This window comes from Lactuca serriola, chromosome 5 (genome assembly GCF_051521515.1).
Source record: "Lactuca serriola cultivar US96UC23 chromosome 5, Lser_US96UC23_V15, whole genome shotgun sequence".
NCBI lineage: Eukaryota > Viridiplantae > Streptophyta > Magnoliopsida > Asterales > Asteraceae > Lactuca > Lactuca serriola.
The window spans coordinates 229,613,075-229,632,628 of NC_136412.1; the positions used below are offsets into that span (position 1 = coordinate 229,613,075).

General features: G+C 37.3%; 1 protein-coding gene across 1 annotated transcript; it reads right to left on the bottom strand.

Annotated features, from left to right (window-relative positions):
- Positions 1-10,648: 10,648 nt before the first annotated feature.
- Positions 10,649-14,655, bottom strand: LOC145053709 (DEAD-box ATP-dependent RNA helicase 11-like). Its single transcript, XM_079001796.1, has 6 exons — positions 13,578-14,655; positions 13,225-13,308; positions 12,881-13,123; positions 12,631-12,798; positions 12,429-12,542; positions 10,649-11,657 (listed from the first exon to the last, which is right to left on the bottom strand). The coding sequence occupies exons 1-6, from the start codon at positions 14,265-14,267 to the stop codon at positions 10,923-10,925; spliced, it is 2,034 nt and encodes a 677-aa protein (XP_078857922.1). The 5' UTR covers positions 14,268-14,655; the 3' UTR covers positions 10,649-10,922.
- Positions 14,656-19,554: the final 4,899 nt, after the last annotated feature.

Below are 19,554 nucleotides of genomic sequence, written 5' to 3' on the forward strand. Positions count from 1 at the left end.
TGGACTCCATTAAAACACATAAATGATCAAGAATTAATTCCAAACAATTCAGCAAATAATTCCTATCATCTTCTAAATTCATAAGAACATGAACATGATCATCAAAATTTCAAGAATTATATGAACACATAAAAATCATGGAATTTTGATATATGCTATTGTAAATGGATTAGAACAACCATTACACCAACTAAAATAAGTTTTAAAACACCAAAACAATTTAGGGTAATGTTTCTAGTCCATTTCCAGCAGCAAAAGTCGAAATTCTGCATTCCGATCATTTTATTTATTTATTTATTTATTTATTTTTTACTATTTTGCATCAAGTATCAAACAAGCAAGCCTAAGCTCTGATACCACTGTTGGGTTTTGAGTAATCTAACACTTCCTAAGTGTGCATGCAACCCTAATAAACCTTGGATCTATGTTTGTCTTTTGATGAGATTGATTCCTTGGAGTTTGAGAGTCAAGCACCAATAGTGTGAATGCCTCAAATGAAATCACAAATCACCACAAACTCTTGGAAAACTTTGAGAGAGTATACACACTTGTATTTTCCGGCCACACACAAGCACACACACACTAGTGGCTATTTCATGCAACATAAGCATGCTTATATAGTGTACATGGTTAGGGTGAAACCCTAATAACCCATGACCTTTCCTTTTCCAAGGATCCATGGGTTAAAAGCTCCATGGATCATCCATGGACTTCCATATAAGCCTAGCCCATTAACAAATGAGTGTTAGCCCACACCATATAAAACCAATAGCCCATAATCTAATTAGTCTTCCTTTTAATCTCTAAATTAATTCATAATTAATTTAAGACTAAGACTAATTAAATAACATGACTTCATATTAATATATTATAACTTATAATATATTAATAAACATATGTGTATAACTCTCATAAAATTATCCATAAATAGTTCGGGTGAAGTGCAACCCAAATGGACCATGCCGGGTCGGGTCAAGTATATACCAAATAAGTTATGGACTTAGACACCTTATCCAACACCACTTCCCACAAGTGCGGCCCTTCTGGCTCCCTGGTTTGGGATCAGCGGGCTTGGCCCGCTTGGCTACCGGCTGAGACTGTGCTGGTCGCCAATCCCTCCCCTAAGACTCCACCTCCTCCCTGGCCTGAGTCTCTAGCTCAATCTCCCTCTTCCGGGCATTTGCCTGAAGCTCAGCAAATGTCCGGTACAAGGAGTTCGCCGCGAACTCCCGAATGTCTCGCCTCAAGATACTCAAGTATCGACTCATCCGTGCCTGCTCAGTGGACACGTGCTCAGGGCAGAACATCGCCCTCTCGTGGAACATCCTGGTAATCGCCGTAACAGACTCAGTACCCTGCTTGAGGGTCAGAAACTCCTGTGCCAAACGCTCCCTCTCCACCTGGGGAATGTACTCATCTCGGAACATGGCAGTGAACCTCTCCCAAGTCACTGCCGCAAGCTCAGCAGGCGTAAAGTGCGCCGTCACAAACTTCCACCAGTCCTTCGCTCCTAAGCGAAGCTGGTTCAGTGCGAACCGAACCTTCAAATGCTCAGGAGTTGATCAAGTGAAGAAACACCCCTCCATGTCAGAAATCCATCTCATAGCCGCCACCGGGTCTTGGGTCCCATCGAACTCTGGTGGTTTTGTGTTGCTGAACTCTCGGAACAGCAACGCATCACCACCCTGCGGCCTCGCTGCAGCAATAGCTGCGGTGGCCGCTGCAACAACAGCCTCAGATAGAGCGGCATAAAGCTCGTCAAAGGTCTCAATCGGCGTGGTCTTAATAGACCCGAACATCTCTGGTATCTCTGCCCTGATGGCCGCAGCCACCTCCTCATGGATGATCCGGCGGATCTCCTCATCACTGGTCTCACTGCTCTCAGGCATCAGACGTTTCCTCACCATGATCTACCTCTGAAATACAACATACGATAAATTAGAATCCACTCGAGCATACTCACACTCGACAACTCATCCCTTCTTGACCCTTGGTATTCCAAAGATTCTTACTTGGGCTGTACACCGCTCCGGTGCTTTCAGTAGTACGGGCCCAATACTACTGTCCGCACCGTATCAGAATACACCCCAAGTCCTCCTCTTCGGATCCCAAATTCCAAGTACTCTATCATGCACAATCCACTCTCTAACAAATCTCTCATAAGCCCCTCGCTGCTACCTACTCACTCTCAAGCATCTCATAGCAGCTCACCTCTCCCTAGGCTAAGGCATCACAAATCAGGCCACTCTAGTCCTAATAGGAGTACCTAGCCTGCTCTAGCATGAGAATACATCATATCAATATTAATATCTCATAATATGAGGGTATTTTGGGAAATCACCGTTCGGGCGCGGACTGATCGTACACACAACTCTGCTCTGCGTTTTTTCCAAAAAAATCTTTTACTCTTTTTGAAAATACTTCTCAAATCCTCAGTTTGAGTTCAAATACGCCCGAAGGTGTACTCGAATCCCTCAAACCAAGGCTCTGATACCAACTTGTAACACCGTGAATTTCAAAATAATTTTTCGCATAATATAAAAACATTTTCATTTAATTTTCATAAAACATCAAAGTTTAAAACTCCAATCCATATCATACAAAAATCCCAAGATCACATATGATGAAAACCCCTTGCGTGTGTACAGATCAAGCCGGCGCCTTTCCACGGTCATCACTAGTACCTGAAACAAACAACACGAATACTATAAGCACAAAGCTTAGTGAGTTCCCCAAAATACCGCACATAACACATATTAGCCACTCGAGGCTATAACTCTGTGGGTCCGTAGACCCTACTCTGTGAACCCAATGGTTCTAACTCTGGGAACCTTCCGGTTCCAACTTTATAAACATGCACATCATAAATCACATAGAAATAATGCAGTGCAACACATAACAGACATATAGCATACAAATATACTGTCACATAACTCTGATTACCTACTCAAGGTAAAGTATAGTGAGAAGACTCACCTCGCGTGTCTCGATAACTCGCAAATCCCGGAAATCACTCGCGCTCGATCCTCCGAGCTATAATCCTCCTATAACACAATATATCTCTAATTAACACTTTCTCAACTAAGGTTGACTACCCCTATCAAGTCAACACTGGTCAACAGTCAATGGTCAACTTTAACCGGACTCGGCGAGTGCACTAAAGCGACTCGACGAGTCTATACGTGTTCACAGACTCCCTAGGATCCTCTTTTGACACGTCAAGTACTTCCCTGACTCGACGAGTTCCACCTGACATGAATCGCGGGGCCACCACGACTCAACTCGACGAGTTCCATCTCAACTCAGTCCATCTGTCAACCCTCTCTAACTCTCCCTGACTCACTGAGTCAACCTCTTAACTCGGCAAGACCACTCGCTAAGTGGTTAAGGACAATCTTCATGCTACTCGCCGAGTCTGTTCTTCAGACTCGGCGAGTCCATGCCATGCATCAACTCAATCTCGCTTCTGAGGTCAGATCCGCTCCAACAACTCATAGATCTAGACCTCCCAAGCACATTCATCACGTAAAGTCACAATCTTGGCTACCATGCAACGCCTACAAGGCTTCTTTTGATGAAATGACATCTAAAATGGTAACCTAAGTCTCCAACTCAAAAGGAAAGGCATAAAGCATGGAATTTGGGACTCTCTGGACCTACTAAGGTCCAAATCTAGGTACCATTTCCCCATGGGACCTCTCACACTCCAATTACAAGGCAAACAAGGCATGAAGAAACCCTAGATTTGACCATATCAAGAAAAACACGAGAATAAGCTCTGAATGTTACCTCAAATAGCTTCCTCTGCCGAAATGGGAGTAGATCCAAGCTCCCTAACTCTCCTAGCTTGGCCTTCCTCTTCCTTTCTTGCAAATACACACAAAAATGGTGAATAATGGCCCCTTATCTCACTCACAAGGACTCTTAGCTGCTCTGGTGCTCTCAAGGTCGAAGGTAGCTGCAATGAAGAGGTATAAGGTCCTTTAAATATGGCTCAAGGCCGGGAAATTAGGGTTTCATTAAACAGCGTGGACTCGCCGAGTCCGAACGCGAAACCGCGTCCAAATCCGCGATCATACTCGGCGAGTCTAGGCTCCAACTCGCCGAGTCTCCTCACAATTTACCAAAAATATATAAATGAATAATACCTGGGAATCCGGGCTGTTACACTAGCAAGTATAGTAATGTACTGTAATGTATGTTCTCTCTATCTAGCAAGTATTGACTCATGAATGAACTGACTCATTGTATAATAACGCGCTCTAGTAATAGTTCTAGTATCTTCCTAAACTACCCATATGGTAGTTTACTAGTAATCTAACTGGTACGTATGGACATGGATGTATACCCTTGCTACCCAAGGGCATTGGATGAACTGGAAGGACCTTTATGACTATATATGTACATATGATATATAACTAATATTTAAACAACCTTCGGACGGATACCCGATGTCCCACCATACCACATCTCAAGCGCGAAAAGGAAATAGGGTGGATAGCCTTCCTAAGTCTTTTAAACATTTCTTATATATCTATACATATATAGGCATGCAATTGATAATATAAAAGCATAAAATAAGTTTTGTAAAACCTTTGAACATAATTATTATCTAAGAAAAGATCGACTTTATGTCAATCCATAAAGCGGTTTTGAAGGCATGGGTTTGATAAAACAGTTTAGTATAAAGAAAAGATCGACTTGATGTCAATCTATAAAGCGGTTTTGAAGGCATGGGTTTGATAAAGCGGTTTTGAAGGCATGCGACGCAACCACTACACCTTCACTAGCTCCACGACCTTGTTCCACAAGGTTTTCGTCTTTTGGTCTAATATTGCCACTATTCTCTCAACATAATTCAGGCGGTCATCCACCTGAATATCCTCCAAGGGTACAACTACGAAATCATCCACCAAACACTTCCACAGCTAAGAGACATGGAATGTGCTATGAATCTGGCTGAGCTCGACTGGAAGATCTAGACGATACGCAATCCGGCCCACCTGAGCCAAAACCTTGAAGGGACCGATATACCTAGGGCCCAGCTTTCCTCATTTCCTGAATCGGATGACACATTTCCAAGGTGACACCTTCAAGAGAACCATATCTCCCACCTGGAACTCCAAATCCGATCGACGCTTGTCGGCATAGCTCTTCTGCCGACTCTGAGCTGTCTGGAGCCTGCTCCGAACCTGCTGAATCATCTTAGTAGTCTTGAATACCACATCGGTACTCCCCATGACTCGCTGACCGAACTCGCCCCAACAAATTGGGGTCCTACATTTCCTCCCATAAATCATCTCAAAATGAGGTCGATCAATGCTAGCGTGATAACTATTGTTATACGAAAATTATGCTAAAGGAAGATATGTATCCCAACTCCCACCAAAATCCAATACGCACGCACGTAGCATATCCTCAAGAGTCTGAATCGTCCGTTCACTCTGTCTGTCGGTCTGAGGATGAAAAGTCGTACTGAAATGGAGACGAGTACCTATCTTGTCATGAAACCGCTTCCAAGATCTGGAAGTAAAACGAACATCCCGGTCTGAAACTACTGATACCGGCACCCCATGACGTGACAGCACCTCCCGAACATAAATCTCGGCTAGCTTCTCTACAAAAATACTCTCCTGGATCGGAATAAAATGTGCGCTCTTGGTCAATCGATCCACGTTGACCCAAATATAATCCACTCCGCGCGCATTCCTGGGTAGCTTCGTGATACAATCCATCGTAATGTCTTTCCGTTTCCATATGGGAATCTCCAACGGCTGCATCTTGCCGTGAGGTCGCTGATGCTCGGCCTTAACTTTCCTGCAAGTCAAGCACCGCTCCACAAACCATGCTATATCTCGCTTCATGCAGGGCCACCAATAATCAGGGCGAAGATCCTTATACATCTTCGTCGCTCTGGGATGAATGGAGAATCTCGACTTGTGAGTCTGCTCCATCAGAACTTGGCGTACCCCGCCCCAATACGGAACCCAGACCCTCCGAAGCAAAGTGAACAATCTGCGGCTATCATAATCGAAAGAAGCCACCTGACCCACAATTTGCTCACACTTTCGGCACTCTTCCTTCATAGTCTCAACCTGAGCCTCCCGGATCCGTTATAGTAACAGAGTAATCACTGTAATCCTCAAACATATACCACGAATCGAAGTCGCGACAGCCTTGCGGCTGAGAGCATTGACCTTCCTTGGGTGGAGGCTCACAAGGCACAATTGATAAGAACAATGCTACAAATATTAATGACGATTGAAAGTTGAGTAATTTCAAAATGCTTCTAAGGAGAAATAGAGTCATGTGTGTACATTACATAACTTAAGCGTTGATGCTCTTAATAACATCTTAAGAAGAAATAAATCATGGTTGAATTAATATCTAAATACGTATAAGAAAGCAGATAATTACATTGTTTTCGTTGGCTGATAAAAATCCTAAAGGTATTAATTTAGATTAGAAAAATTAGTTAACACATGACAATATTTATGTTAGGATGTGAGAAATTTAGGATTTATCCATAATAACTTTTAATCAAATGAAAATTAATTATAATATAAAATTTGTGTTTTATGACGCTTACAATAATAATATATATTAAAATTTATTTTAGAATTGCACGAAATAATATATTAATATATATTAAAATTTATGTTATAATTCTATGAAATCATATATATTAAAAAATGGTAAACATACAATTTAAACGATCCATGAAAACTCGTTTCAAGACTTACGTAAGAGGTCAATCATTGAACACTAACAATATTTTGGATCTACCAGAAATCGAAATCGAACCTTAAACCTCCTGTGTGGAATTCCACTATTCAGCCATTAAACTCCCATGGTGAAGACCAAACTTTTTTTGGTTCCAACTCAGTGTATATATATATATATATATATATATATATATATATATATATATATATATATATATATATATATATATATATATATATATATATATATATATATATATATATATATATATATATAAGTTCTATGGAAAACAAATAACTAGGGCAATATCTATCGGAACCAATAATCAAATGACACGTGTTCATTTCTTTCTTCACAAGTAATGTATTGTGGAAGTTATTGTGGAAATGATGTGTTGTCATGTTTTCATTGGTTCAAATATGTATTGCCCTAATCATTCATTTTCCATATATATATATATATATATATATATATATATATATATATATATATATATATATATATATATATATATATATATATATATATATATTCTAATTATCGGTCAGAAACATTTTTCTTAATAAAAATATATAGTATTTAAGTTTAAGGTATTTAAATAGAACATAAATGAAACTCGAGTGGTAAAATTTCTTGTAAAAAAGTTTCAGGTACTAGATATAAATCCTGAAACTTGGTTATTCTTTAAATTTGGTTATTTGAATAAAAACGCATAGAGGGAAAAAGTTGTGTGTTTTGGGGATCCTTGGAAAATACGAAGAAAATACTTTACAAATATGTCATAGTTTACTAAGAACACTACTTAAAAACTCAATAGATTCCCTTATCTTATATGTCTGAATTAGGAAAATCTTGACGATAGTCAAACTATGCCAAAACTATGACATTACCAAAGATGTACCTTTCTCCAATAAATTGAAAGGTGGCTAACTCATTTTTGCTGAATTTATCATTTTTTTATGGACCACCTAAGAAAAAACTCTTCAACAAACCCAAATCTTTAAGCAAAATGAATAAAAACTTAAACACTACGTTAGAATGTTTAGATGTAGCTAAATGATAAACATAATGAATAAAATGGTGATATGTTATGGACATCAAAACATTTTACCTAAAATTGTGTAAATTCTCTGTAAATAATTAAATATCATTATAATTATAATTTGATTTTGGGATAATCACAAAAATGACCGTATTCCATAAATAGCTATAACAAAATGATCATCCTTTTCGTAAATGGTCTAAATGACCACAAAGTTTGAATATCTAACAAATTTGAACTGCATCGTGTATTGCAAACATTTTCTTTGAAAATAAATGGTTCGAAACTCTCAAAGATTTGAACTAAGTCTTTGTATCCAAATAATAAACTGTCTTAAGTTGTAGCCATGGATGAATATGACCAAATCTTGCCTCTTGCCTATGGAGTGGGAAATATATAAAGTGGGGATGTGTGGACATGGTTTTATCAAAGCTCAATGAATACTTAATAATTTGTAAGACTTAAACATCATATTTGATAGAGTTAAATCCATTGAAAATGTTGTTGGGCTTGTCTTCCCAAACACATATAATGGACTTTGTTTTTTTACATAAACTACAAATTGTAGGTAAAATAAGAGAAATTAAATCATAAATTGTAATACATGCAAACTGTTTGAAGGTCCGACTTTAAAGAACATATAGTTAGGATCTTTCGTATTTTATTGATCACGAAAAATGGGCAAGGGTGTGCTTTCCTAGTGTTGTGTACCTCGAAATGATACTACCAATAATGTTGTTTATTGAATTTTTCTACTATATGGTGCAACAATGGTATTTTAAAAAATAATAATAATAATAAAAGGAGTAAATATATTAATTGTTTATAACTTGAACAAATTTATAAAAGGTGATTGTTGTTTTTATCGTTTGCAACGACTTTAACATATGATCACCCATCGGACGAGGGGCGAAATTAGAATAAGAATGATCGAAAGTGACATGAAGGGTATACTCTATATCACAATTTCAATTTTGAAGTATGTGACAAAGTCTAGAAACACTATAGTTGATATTTTCTGAAAAAAGAAAACTTGTATATGCAAATAGTGAGAATGCTTTGATTTACCTTATGCTCACACGATAGTGTTGTCAAAAGTTGAGTTCAAAACTCATTTTGGAGTTTGAAACTAACCAAGTTCCAAACTTGCATCCATAGTGTAGATTAGTTGGTTCCATATGATTTCTTTGTGGTTTAGGACAAACAACCGACCTATGTGCGAATCTAGCTTTGGAAGTATGTGGCACCCCCAAATTGAAGTCCTTACTCCTTAGGGATGGAGCTCCTTATTAACTTGGATAATTACTCAAACATATGCCACTAAGGACCTTATTTATTGGTCATACAATGTTTCTTATGTAAGGATAGGGGTGGTAGCTCCTAATTAAATAATAACTTGGATAGTCCTTTGAGCATAGTTAAGTACCTTATTTATTGGTCTTATAATGTTTCTTAGTACTAGAGTGATGTGGCCCGATTGGTGGTGTTGGCATCAATCTTTAGAAATTAGGGGTTTAAGTCAAATCCTTGAGTTTTTTTTTCTTTCTAAAAGCTCTTTATGGCCTCTTTTGTATGAGGGAGAGTTTCTTCATGGATTGTTTGTTTTTAAACACGTCTTCTTCTCCAAGAAGACATGACACATGCTCTTTCAAAACTTACAGAGGTATGCACGTCGTATCTGAGTGGGCTTTGATACATTGAATATTATTATATAATTTTTTTTCATTTAAATAAAATAGCACTATATTTTTTTTCTTTATTCCTTAAAGAAATATAATATAATAGATAAAAACATTGTAATTAACAATATCATTAATACTAATAGTAACAAATCAATAATGATATTCGAAATATAGTAGTAATTATAAAAATTTAATATTTTGTTGTTATTAAAATTATTAGTATAAATTCATAAACATAATACTAGTTGTATTATTAGTAGTAGTAGCAGTATAGATAGTGTAATAAAATTTATCATTAACATTACTAATCATGAAAATATATTTTATAATACTAATATCATTACTGATAAATAAAAGTAATTAAAATAATAACGATCAATTCATGGTGCTACTTCAAAATAGCCATGTTTGATTATTATGAAAAGACGACATATAGTAGTGTAACGGACAAAAAACGTGATTCATTTATAGATGAAACTGTTGAGTCGGTTAATACAAAATAAAGAATGAAAGCTTTAAAAAGAATTGTTATGGTGGATGTATTAATTAAGTTTCAGTGTTGTAAAACTAAAGTTATGAAAAAATATGTTTAATTAAACTTTAATTTTTTTAGCAGAGAAGACTTTAAAAAACAAATGTTTTTTTTTTTATTGCAGGTTACATTTTACAAATGTTAGTCTAGTTTTTTTTCTACAAATATAATCCATGCTATTTAAAAAAACAAACAACACCTCAAACAATTTACAAAACTCGTAGTCATGTTATCATATCCATATGAGTCATTTTCATGATAACTATCCCTTTAAACTTTTAAACAAATAAGAGTTGTAAAAGTTAAATACAGAGAGTGAGGATGTTGCGACATGGTTCTATCAAATCGAAGTTTAGGTGAAATGAGAGAAATTAAATCACAAACTGGGATGCGTGCATGTAAAGCGTTTGAATGCCCGACTTTAAACAACATATGAAAAGCGGACAAAGCAGTGCTCTTCCTAGGATACTTTATGATAGAATGAATGACTTTCATAGCTATTTACATAATTTCATTTTTCATGATTATTATCCCTTAAAAATTTTAAACAACCAAAAGTATTAGAAGTTAAAATGTTAAACCCAAAAGTGAAGTCAAAAGAATGTTAGGAACCATAATGAATACGCAAGTTTTTATGTATAAAGTATAAAGTGCATCATCATTCCGTTATACTAAAATTCATTCATTTATAAAACTTCAATTTTTCAGTAGTAACATTAGCCATAATCATAACCAAAAGAAACAAGTATTTTAATCCCAAAATCTACCCTCAAATCAAACCATTAGTTTAGGTAAAATCTAGAATACCAACTAACATAATATCATCTATACCACCCTTTTTCATTTTTGTTAGCAAAAAATTAAGCAAAAACCTTAAACCTTATATATCTATATAACCACTTCCATAGACCGAAAAGGGTGGAAAAACCACCATCAACCACTACTCCCAACCATCAGCAACAACCGATTCATACCCACTCCCGCCACCAGCCGCCCACGAACCACCATAGTCCACCGCCTCAGCTGCCGGAGCACCATAGTCAAAACCGCCAGAACTCTCACCATAATCCACATTGCCATAAGAGTTGCTATTTTCATTCCCACCATAGGAATTGCTATTTCCATTCCCACCATAACCCCCGCCATAGGAATTGCTACTTCCATTCCGACCATAACCCCCGCCATAGGAATTGCTATTTCCATTCCGACCATAGGAGTTGCTATTTCTACTCCCCCCATAACCCCCACCATAGGAGTTGCCATTTCCATTCCCTCCATAATAACTCTCACCATAGGAATTGCCATTTCCGTTTCCGCTCCTGAAGTCACGAGCACCAAACTTGCCGGAACCATAACGGCGGTCACTAGAGGAAGAATAGCTATTTGCATACTCGTCAAGCCAATTGGGAGCTTCTTGGTGTGATTCCTTCATAAGATCGGAAAGGGATTTGGCAATTACCGAGTTTTTGCTGTTAAAAAAGGCGGTTGCTAAGCCCGATTTACCGGCCCGACCCGTTCTCCCGATCCGGTGGACATAACTGTCAATGTCACGGGGCAAATCAAAATTAATGACATGGGCGACACATGGGATGTCAAGTCCTCTTGATGCGACATCTGTCGCCACCAAGATTGGTGTCATTCCATTCTTGAAGGATCTCAATGCTTTTTCCCTTTCCTACATTTAACATAAAATTAATAATCAAATAGGATTACATGCAAGAAATAACAATTTACTTTTCTTTAAATCTACCAAGTTACAACATGTTCTTCCAAATACAAAGCAACTTTTTATTGATAAAATTAGGTAAAGTTTTCAAAATATTGTGGAGCTAGAAGTCAAAAATTGAAAGAACAAGAACAATAAATTGGTAGATTCGTCAAAATTTAATGATGTTATTTATTGCAATTGATGTGCGAAAATAAACGATTGCATTCAAATGTGTAAATAAAACATTTCCATCCAAAATCAAATCCCATTTACACCATTTTTGCACACCAGAATGATGTAAGAGAATAGAGTAACACCAAATTTGGAGTTACGATATTCATTTACACCATTTTAATGTTTAACTTTAATGTACAATTTGGTCCTTTAAGTTTGAATATACACATTTGCAGTTAAATTGTATATTTATATTTTAAATGTACATATTCAATTCATACTACTTACGTTTAGAATTTATTTAAAGATCTTTTAACAAAAAAGATTTGTATGAGAAATTTGAAAATTTTGATAAAAACAAAAGAGTATTTTAGAATATAGATGAAAGTTAAAGTATTAATTTGGTGATAATCACTAGTTATACCAAACATTACACATGATGTGAAAAATGGTGTTATTAATTGCGATAATCTAATAAGGGAAAAAATAATTTCATCTAATTACATAATTAAATAAAACTAAGTTGTTAATCTTGAAATAAATGAAAAAATAAGAAAGTCTCACGTATTGAACTTTATCGCCGTGTATGGCAGTCGCCGGAAAACCAATCCGGCAAAGCCAGTTTTCTAAGGTATCTGCAGCCCGTTTCGTCTCCACAAAAATCACAATCAATGCATTCTGAATCAAATCAACAAACGATAAGAAAATTATAAAAACATCTACACCAATTTCAAAAGAGATGATCGATCGTATGATTCATATCTACCTTTCCTAGGTTTCCATTAGCTTTCTGATCATGAAGAAGATTTCTTAAATACTCGCGTTTTTCCTCATCCTCGACAAATACGACTTTTTGAACGATCAAATCGGTGCTAGAACCGACTCTTCCCACCGAAAGAAATATGTAGTTTGAGAGAAAATCAGACGCAAGCCTCTGTAAAATAAAACTTCATCCATGAATGGTGTACGATTGTTTATGTTTGTGTAGATTTTAAATCAATTTGATTAAACTAAACCTGAATTTCAGAGGGGAATGTCGCGCTGAAAAGCATTGTTTGTCTTTGACCAGGAGGAGGCATATCCAAACACTCGACGATCTTTCTGATTTGGGGTTCAAATCCCATATCCAACATTCGATCGGCTTCATCTAATGCCAGATGTTTGATCTTTTTGAGCGACACTCTTGATCTTTCGATCATGTCAGTTAAACGTCCAGGAGTCGCGACTAATATGTCAACACCCTTTTCGAAGGAACGTAACTATCACCAAAATCGAAGAACAATGAGTCCGATTAGATTCGAATATCGGGAACGGAGGATAAAAATGATGAAATTGACTAAATCCATGTTCTAATACAAACCTGGTGTTGAATCGGCGCACCACCATAAGCAACAGCAACTTTGACACCAGTTTGATGGCAGAATTTTTTAGCTTCTTCGAAAATCTAAAACAAATAAAACTCAAAAATCAAAGATCCAAACCTATGATAAAGTATAAAGTTCCATACAAGCAATATGAGCAAGCACTACAGAAACTTACGAACAAAAAAAGCAAATTAAACCCTTAAATGATAGCTAAAAATGTAGCAAAACGTACAGTGATATGAACAATCATCGATCATGAATGCAAAATATGATACACATGAGAGTTGTGAAAAGAATGGCATAAAGAACAGAAACAAAATAGTGAAGAAAATGGAATCATGGAGTTCACCTGACAACAGAGTTCCCTGGTCGGAGACAAAATTAAAGCGAGTGGGTACGACACCATCTCCCTGCGTCCGTACGGCACCGGCGACTGTATTTTCAGAACGCCGCAGATGATCGGAAAGCAAAACGCCGCGGTTTTCCCCGACCCGGTCTGTGCACACGCCATTAAATCTCGTCCGGCCAAAGCTACAGGTATGGCATGGCGCTGAATCGGCGTCGGCTTCACGTACTTACACCTGTTCTTAATGTTATCGTTCAAAGAGTCACCTAAATCGATATCTGCAAACGTGTTCACTGGCTTGGGTACATCGGACCCGGTAATCTCAACAGGTATATCTTCATATGCATCGAAATTGATCGCCATACTCTTGTTTTCCGTTTCAGAAACTTCAAGTTCATTAAACTTTTCGGTGAGATTATCGTACTGGTTATGAGTTCTCGCATGTCTGTTAGGGTCATGGAACTCTTTATCGACCACAGAGTAGCCGCGTACGAAACCACGACCACCGCCTCTACCACCCCCACCGCGGCCACGGCCGCGGCCGCTACAATTGTTTCCGGTTTGATAACCGTACCTAGTGGTTTCATCTGCATTGTAGTTGTTTCTCTGGTGTGGTGGAACATAGTTAGGTCGACCACGTACGGATTTTGCAGCCATCTCTGCGTAAGAATCGGAGAAGAACGAATGCGACATGATTTCGTAAAAGTTGAAATGACCTAAAAGATATAGATTACAAAACGCAAAAGGGTATTAAACCCTATACTATGAGCTTGCTAGAGTACTGTAGGGGGAGGATATGATTGTGATATATAGGTGAAGAAGATCAAGAGATTGATCGGAAGGAGAAAGGTCGTTTTGTGAGGTGTACTGCAATGGTAATGGTGTAGAAGAAGAGGGTTTTGGGAGTTTTCATGAGTGCAAAAAACCCTATTTTAAGAAGGATGAGGAGATGATGGGTTGGTTTTCATGGCGGAGAGAGAGAAAGCTCCGGTGAAAATGGAAGTTAAAAAGGGGAAGGAGGAAGGGAGTGGGTGGCAGAGGGTTACCGTACTTTTTGGAGCGTGAAGTCCAATCGCCTGCAACAGCAAAATATCTGTAGATAACAAAATTTAAATAACAAGGAATTTGTATTTGTAGCTTTGTGATTATATCATAGTATTAAGTTTATTTGATCGAACAAACGAATATAATCACTTTTTCTTTAATGTATCAAAATATAACTTAATGTTTTATGTTTTTATAAATAATAGATAATAAATAGCCCATAATTTGTAAAATTATCATTGTGAGTTTCATTATTAACTACGAAAACAATTGCTTGTTTGATATTCATTAAAATTAGGAAAAATAAATTTGGTAATTTTGATTTGTTGTCTAAAATAAAATGATTATTATATCTTTTAAATTTATTATTATTATTTATGGTTTTTTATATATTTAAAAGACAAAATTGCAAAAATGGTCCTTGTGGTATATATTTTTTTTCTGTCCAAATCTCGACTTTTTTGGTTTTGTGATCATTTTAACTATGTTTTTAGATGGAAATAGTCATTCCGAAAATTAAAAATGACTATTATACTCTTTTATTTTTATTTTATATTTTTTAATATCTATATTAATATTTTAATAATAATAATAATTTATACAATAGAAAGTCTCTCTCTCTCTCTCTCTCTCTCTCTCTCTCTCTCTCTCTCTCTCTCTCTCTCTCTCTCTCTCTCTCCATATTTTTGAGTTTATTTTATGCAAATTGAAACCCCCTAAGTTTATGTATGTTTTTTTCTCTTTGAGTAAATCGATCCACCACCCAAAAACACATGCAAGATCAAGAGATTCACCCATTATGATTGCACCAACCTTTGATCCAAATAGCAAAAAGTTAATGATGAACAACCTTTTTATTCATTGGTATGTGTGTGTTCTCACTCCCATCTAACTCATAATGCAAGGGTAAAAGAAAGGACTCCAAAACAGAGGTTATGCTCGTTTTTGTATGCCTCTGTTAAGAATCGATAATTGCAGGAAAAATTTGAAGAATAAGGGTTGTTGGCATGTTGTTTAAGTGTGTATTTGTATCTCTCCATCTTGATCTGGTAATGAGAATTCTGACGAAAAGAAGTGCCCCATTGCTGACATGAATCAAATCGTTTCAGCCAACAAAGTGCTAAATCGGATGAGAAATCAAGGGTTTTCACAGAGGGGTTTATTGTGGAAGACTATGAAAAGTACTTGCCTTAATCAGGTATGCTCAGATCTTGTTCCTCAATAGCTTTATTTTTTCCATATCTCCATTCTTCCATAGATCCAGAAAAAAACAAGGAGAACGTTAACGAAATTGTTGTTGGTGGGTGTGGGTTGCAAGGAGGAAGAACAAAGGGAAGGGAGTGTATGTTCTTGATTATATATATATATATATATATATATATATATATATATATATATATATATATATATATATATAGGTTAAAGTGAATATATCTAACAACCTTATATAAGCTTAGGTACCTAACATCATCAAACTACGTTATTTAGCTGTAACAACCCAAAAATCACGACTAAAAATTTCTTTTAAAACATTACTAAAACTGGATTTATAAAACGTATCATAAGTCAAACATAACTTTCGAGTATTAAATTCAAAACATAATATCATTATCAGAGTCAAACATTCCCAGGCTAACTGACAATCTTCCCGAGCTCCTCTTTTAAAAACCGAGTACCTGAAACCAAAACTGAAAACCGTAAGCACGAAGCTTAGTGAGCTCCCCCAATCTACCACGTATCACACAAAACATATAAAGCACATATTGGGCCTTGCCCACTGCATCGGACCGAAGTCCGGACTAACGGGGGCCTTGCCCCCTAAATCGAACCGAAGTCCGAAGCTGACATCGGACCGAAGTCCGAAGCTAACTGACTGGGGCCTTGCCCCCTCCATCGGACCGAAGTCCGAAGCTGACATCGGACCGAAGTCCGAAGCTAACTGACTGGGGCCTTGCCCCCTCCATCGGACCGAAGTCCGAAGCTGACTGTCTGGGACCTTGTCCCCTCCATCGGACCGAAGTCCGAAGCTAACTGTCTAGGACCTTGTCCCCTCCATCGGACCGAAGTCCGAAGCTAACTGTCTGGGACCTTGTCCCCTCCATCGGACCGAAGTCCAAAGCTGACTGAACACAGCATATCATAACATATCAACTGGCATAAACTCACATATACTGCATACTACATCGGGCCGTAGCCCGGAACACATAACACATAAATCCTGTTTGAGCCACGAAGGCATCAAACATACTAACTACTGTATCAGATCAACATCCGAAAACTACTGGTAGCTAAACGGGCCGGCATTGTGGCCTTAGACCCGTTCCTACTGAAGGGAAACTCACCTGAACTGCTGAGCCCTGCTGATAAACCTTTGGCTGCTACTCGACAATCCCCTGAACCGCTGCTCCTCTAGCTCTCCGAGCTATCAATATACATATAACACTTAGTCTGACGGTCAACTAAGTCAACTCTGGTCAAATTCAACCTTCCAGGTCAACCCTACTCGCCGAGTCTTCCTAATGACTCGCCGATTTCATAAGCTCAGGGTCTTTCTATTCGCGACTCGACTCGCCGAGTCATTCTATGACTCGTCGAGTCCAACTAGTTCCAAGTCCTGTCCTGTCCAACTCGCTGAGTCACCACCCGACTCACTGATTCGAGTCTCAACTCGAAGGGTTTAGGGTTTCGCGATCTGACTCGCTGAGTCCAAGAACAGACTCGCCGAGTCCTAGACAATCTTCAACCAACTCGTCGAGTTGTTCGCCCAACTCGCCGAGTCCATGCCTAACTTCAACCGACTCGACGAGCTGTTCATCCTACTCGTCGAGTTCCTCCTCATCTTCAAGCTACTCGCCGAGTCTATCCAGTCCTCAATCCATGCAGTGGCTTTTCGAGCCAAACAGAGCTTCCAACTCATAGATCCATACTTCTAGGGCCTATTCCCCACGTAAAGTGGCAAACTTTACGTGTAGATTAAGAGATCTAGGCTCAAAACACACTAAACTAGGGTTTATGGCAACCATACTTCTTCAACATACCAAGGGCTGATACATAAGGGGATTCAAGACCAAATCCAACATGGATCTGAGGTAGCAACCTCAGATCTGAACCTCCAACTCGAATTGGTTACTTATCATACCAACAATGACCAAAACTCACACATAAGAATAGATCTAGATGCAAAAAGGGATTCCAAGCAACAGCTTATTACCTCCAATTGGTCTGAAATGTCTTCTCAATCTCGGATCTACAGTCCCTTCTTGCACCTCCAAGGCCTTTCTTCCTTCTCCAAGCTTTAGTGCATTCTTCAAGGCAAGATCTAGCTCAAAAACGGATATGGCGGCTAGGGTTTGGTGTTCTGGGGTAAAGAGGCAGTAAAGGAACCCTAGGAAGGAGAATGAGACGCTTAAATAGGCTCCAAGTCCCGAATTTAGGGTTTTCTTCGTTCAGACCCAACTCGTCGAGTCTCCTTGGCCGACTCGCCGAGTCGGTCGCTTACACCTCGACCCGGATCCCGCTCGGACTCGCCGAGTTCCTCCATGGACTCGCCGAGTCTTCCCTAAAAATTGAGGTCTTCTTTCTTTTCTTGACTTTCCAAACTTTGGGGTGTTACATTAGCATTAAATTTTCATTCCAATCATCCAAAGTTCTTAAACTTCATACCTAAACTTGATTTACTTCAAAAAAATTTGGAAATTCATCATTGTATTTCTCCTACATCCTTTCATTTGTAGCGGTAAGATATGAAGCCCATCAGGTGGTATTCGATAGAAAGACGTGATGTAAAAGAAAGATATTGGTGAAAGTCCAAAGATTTTGGAAGTAATCAAGCTATGGGGTTGAAGTTTAAGAACCTTAGGCAATTACAATGTAAATATGATACAAACCGATGTAGTATTATGGAATTAGGTACCTAAGCTTATATAAGGTTGTTAGGTATATTCACTATATATATATATATATATATATATATATATATATATATATATATATATATATATATATATATATAGGACCGTATAAACCGAAACCGAAATAAAAACAAATGGTGTGGTTTTTAGTTTTGCAAAAACCGAAAATGTTCGTAGTGGTGCGGTTTCTAGTATTGCAAAAAACCACACCGCACCGCATATATATATATATATATATATATATATATATATATATATATTAAGTGTTGATATTTGTAAGAACGAATAACTTGTGACAATTAATATTTCTATAAATATAAAATGATGATTGTATATTCTTAAGTATACACTCACTGATATTTACAAGAACAAATAATATTTATGATATTTTTTAACATGAAGAGTACTGGTGATAATAGTATCATTTTTATGAATACATTAATTGATATTATCACATGTACTAGTGAAACAAAATATTATATTTAATTTGTATTACATTCAAGCATTAGAAGCATGGTGGATGAGTGGTTATGTCATTTGATTTTAAACCAAGAGGTGGTAGTATTGGTTATCTCCAAGACATCATTTGGGCTTTAATTTTATTAGCCTTATAAGAGCATCCTACATCGCCTTTGAGATAAAACCTTCACCATTCTCACATTTTATATAAGAGAGTTAATTTTATGGCTTTTAACCCACATTTTTTAGGAGTCTCACATTGTTGTAGATGAAAAATCTGACGCTCTTCATCTCTATATAAAGTTTTCATGAAATGATTAGCACTCCTCATCCGAGTCAAAGTAACTCGCTGAGTTACCTGAGTTTTAGTAAAAAGGGAAAAAAATGACAAAAAACCACAAAAAAAAAAAATAACCGCATAAAAACCGAACAATACAGTTTCTAAACTTCAAAAAACCGAAGTTGCAATTTTTGGTTCGGTTTTGGCTAAAAACCGCAACGAATAGCATATATATATATATATATATATATATATATATATATATATATATATATATGTGTGTGTG

Coding starts and splice junctions, on each gene's coding strand:
- LOC145053709 (XM_079001796.1), bottom strand. CDS start 14,267: ATGTCGCATTCGTTCTTCTCCGATTCTTACGCAGAGATGGCTGCAAAA. Junction 12,799..12,880: donor CATTCCCCTCTGAAATTCAG/GTTTAGTTTAAT, acceptor TTTATTTTACAG/AGGCTTGCGTCTGATTTTCT. Junction 11,658..12,428: donor ACGGCGATAAAGTTCAATAC/GTGAGACTTTCT, acceptor TGTTAAATGTAG/GAAAGGGAAAAAGCATTGAG.